Here is a 3,978-nt window from a genome sequence, read left to right as displayed (position 1 = left end):
GCATATGTATCAAATGATAAACACATTTTTTGTTTAAAACACCATTGGTCATTAATCTAGACTTATAGGTGTTTAGTGTATCATCATACTATGATACTTCCTTCTAAATAAGATGAGTCCCTTGAAGTTGTTGATTCCTTCCTTATAAGTCATAGGATCATCTTCCACTTGAAGAATAATAAGAATCTTAAGAACAAAATTCTTACTATTTCCTTCCTTTAGATAAAAGAAATAAATTGATTATCAATTTTGTTTGATCCTAGATCCTTAGCCTTTCAGACTCTCTTTCTTATTCTAATTTAGGATTATGTTTCAGCAATCCATGAAGAAATTCTGGTTTGTGTTTCAACAATATGTGGAGAACCCTCCTCACAAGGGTCTTCATTGTAGGAATATCAAATTCCTTATTCTTTGTGATAAGGTTCTCAAAATTTTCATATCTTAGAATTCAATAGTCACATTAGACTTCAAATTCAAAAATTTATATAAGTCATGATTCATCTTTGAATGATGTTTACATACCTTATTGAATCACAAATTATCCTTTATACAAATTAATTTTAAAAATAAACAAAGGAACATCCCGTATTTTTAAAAAAATAATTTCATACCAACTTGAATTGTTATGCAACATACATATAATATACATATAATAAGTAGTATTTATATGTCACCAAAATAAGGCACGATATGGCAATCAATATGCCGAAAGAAGACAACATAGAACCCGTTATATATTTATATTGTAAAACCTTTTAAAACTGTATATATAATTTCGTTTCCTTCAAAGGGCATAACATGTTTCTCTATTTCTTAAAGTAAAACAACATATTGTCATGCACTTCTATCATGGAACAAATTTACATATCATGAATGCACAATACATATACTAATATATCATGAATTCCATATCCCATACTAGAATGAAAACTTTTCTATTATGTACAATACCAATGTGGATATGTACAATTCCATATTTCTTCCTATTATGTCCAAGACCCTTCAATTTCTATTCATATAGAAAATAGGTTACAGAATCAAGTATAATATAATTGCGTAATCATGATTTATTCATGTATTGTCAGATGCATATCATTCAACCATCAATATGTAATAATTTGTCCAACAAATGAAAAATCATGATACGTATATTGCCTTTTCTATTAAAAATCATGAAAACCATTAAATCAAGTAATACAATAGTTGTTAAATTTCTTTCTAATTCAAAATCATATCAATTAGTTATTATCAAAAAATCACAATATCAATAATCTGACTCTGATCCTAATTGACAGAAAACTTTTATATTTAGATCTTGATATCATGATTTTCACGGTGCTCTAATTAATATGAAGAATAATAAAATCATACCAGATTTCGTAATACCGATTCTTCTTGTGTTCTTTCTTGAGTTTTTCTTTTTGATGCTTGAAACTGAAGTCTTGATAACCATTATTTGAACTACTATAAGACTGTTAGAAATTTCGGAAAGATTAAAGGGATCCAGGCTTGAATCGTTGAACGCAACACTTTCCTTATAATATTTCAAGCACTCTCGATTGTCTTAGAGTTCTGATGCAAGAATACCCATGATAATTCAGCCTTATCGAGTTTGCGCAAGACCGACGAAAACCCGAATGCACCGAAGGGCGTCTGGAATTATTTGGAGGATTTTCGGATTTTTGTGTGTTGTATTCTGAATCCGGATTTATGCTTTTATAGGCCATGTTGATATTGTTTCACAAGGTAGCGACCCTTGGTGAAGCAATGTCCTTTTCCAATAATCATAATGGTTGGCCTACAACATGTTTCACCAACAGTTGCATGGTTTCGCCTTTGCAACATCTCATGAAGAGTTACAATCTCCGAATTCAAAATTCAAAATTCAAAATTCATGAAGAGTTATCTCATGCATTTATTAGCATTAACTCACTTCCAGCATTTGTCATTTTGAAACACACTTGTATTTAATAAATTACAACAATTTATATATGTCATTTTTTAACCATTTGAATTTATATATTTTATTTTGTGTATGTCGATTGTATGGTTTAATATTCATCACATAACAGAGTCCTTAACATTTATAAATCTTCATTTTCATCTAAATAACCATAAACCAAACATAATATGCACTGTTCTGATATGGTACATAGATGCATCTTCGTAAATCCTAGACAGAGATGCATCTCCGGAACAATGTAAAATGGGCATTTCATAGAGGGATATATGAAATGTGTTTTAAAATATTTTAGATATACATCTCCTAAATAATTAACGTTTTAATTTAAAATAAGGTGTGTCCAAAAATACATCTCTAAAATCGGAGAGACATTTTGAGTTTTTCATAAAATAATTTTCCCCCAATAAAATAGAATAAGAAATTCCCTTAAATATATGATAAAGCCTTAACAAACCAATATTTTATAACAAAATAATTGAAGTTAGTTGGAGAAGCTGATTGAGTGGATAGAGATTAATTAATGAACGTGATTTGGAAACAATACCAAAAACATCAACCAACTCTTAAAACTGTATTATTCACCATAATTTATTTATAAAAAAGAAAAAGATATTTCTATAGTCACACTTTATTATTGTCAAACTAAAATAAACAATGTCCATAATCAATCAACTTTTCACTTTGAACAAATAGAAGAAAGAATACAAATAATGAAAATAAGAAGAAAAAAATCCTCACAAGTTTGATATACATCTTCAGAACTTCTTCACACATCATTCCAAAACCATTAACTAAATACTAATTACTTGTTTGCTTCTTATTGACTTAAAACAAAGTAAAAATTTCTCTGCTTCTCAATAGAACTCAATGAAAGTAAAAAAAAAAAAAAATGAAGAACAAGCCATGATATGTATCATATGATATCAAATCATATACTATATACATCAAATAAAAAAAATGAATGATATAAGTATATGATGAAATTTATGTACTTCTTGCTAGCCTCTCATGAAATTCAAGCAATGATTTCTCTTTTTGAAGCCTTATATCTTCACGAAATTTATAGATAAATTCTTCAGCTTTTTGATCCACCTGCATCATTGGAGACTTAGCAACCACAGCTTTCCATGCATCTTCTATAGTATTCATCTCATTGTTCTTGCTGTTGTTGTTATCATCACCATGCACCTTTTCAATCTCTCTACTTGTGTTTCCTTGTGCATGACGAATACTACTACTACTACTGCTCGGTTTGTTGTAGATAGGGATAGGTGCAAAGTTCTTGTGTTGGAAATGGTAATAAGAAGTTGAAGGGGAATACAATGATTTAGAAGAAGTGAGAGAGCGATGATGAGTGGTTTTCGAGGTTATGAGATGAGTGATGGAATGGAAGAGTGAAAGAAGGTGTTGAAGGGTGGTTTTGAAAGCTTTTTGAATGTTGAGTTTGTGGAGTTTTGATTGGAAGTTGTTTGAGAGGCTTTTCCATGCTTTTTTGGCTGGTTTGAGTTTCTTTGATAGCTTCAAGCGAGACATGGTTTTTGGTGCAAAACTAATGAAAGTGTGTGTGATTGATCTTGGTTGAAAAGAGAGTTTATGAGAGAAAGAGTTTGATTGAGAAGGGTTGAAAGAATGTCCTAAGGAAGAGTTATTCCTATATTGGAAAAGGAAAAATGATTCTCAATCTCTCAATCTCATGAAGGAAACTTTGATGCTTACTTTTTAGTTTTGTTATATTATTATCACTTTGTTTTGTTATACAAGTTGCAACTATCTTTATGTTGTCAAATCCAATTTGCACATGGTTTGATAATAGATTTACACAAGTGCCATTGTTATAATTTCTAATTTAGTGGCAATATTTTGGTTGACCTAATGATCACGTCCTCGCGTCACTGTTGTGTCTACGAGGTATTGTCTACTCTAGGTCTGGGTTGAAAGATATGGATGTAGTGTATAAATATCTCGGGTTTCGATTCTTAAATAATACGAGACTATTTTTGTGTACCAGAACAATA

General features: G+C 30.1%; 1 protein-coding gene across 1 annotated transcript; it reads right to left on the bottom strand.

The window, feature by feature from the left end:
* Positions 1-2,579: 2,579 nt before the first annotated feature.
* LOC127097350 (uncharacterized) lies at positions 2,580-3,689 on the bottom strand. Its single transcript, XM_051035842.1, has one exon. The coding sequence runs from the start codon at positions 3,494-3,496 to the stop codon at positions 2,948-2,950; it is 549 nt and encodes a 182-aa protein (XP_050891799.1). The 5' UTR covers positions 3,497-3,689; the 3' UTR covers positions 2,580-2,947.
* Between the last annotated feature and the right edge of the window lie 289 nt (positions 3,690-3,978).

This window comes from Lathyrus oleraceus, chromosome 6 (assembly GCF_024323335.1).
Source record: "Lathyrus oleraceus cultivar Zhongwan6 chromosome 6, CAAS_Psat_ZW6_1.0, whole genome shotgun sequence".
Classification (NCBI taxonomy): Eukaryota; Viridiplantae; Streptophyta; class Magnoliopsida; order Fabales; family Fabaceae; genus Lathyrus; species Lathyrus oleraceus.
The sequence above is the reverse complement of the archived record's forward strand: the minus strand, read 5'-3'. Positions and strand labels throughout refer to the sequence as shown.

Excerpts from the sequence above, each read along its gene's own strand:
- LOC127097350 (XM_051035842.1), bottom strand. The coding sequence starts at position 3,496 with ATGTCTCGCTTGAAGCTATCAAAGAAACTCAAACCAGCCAAAAAAGCA.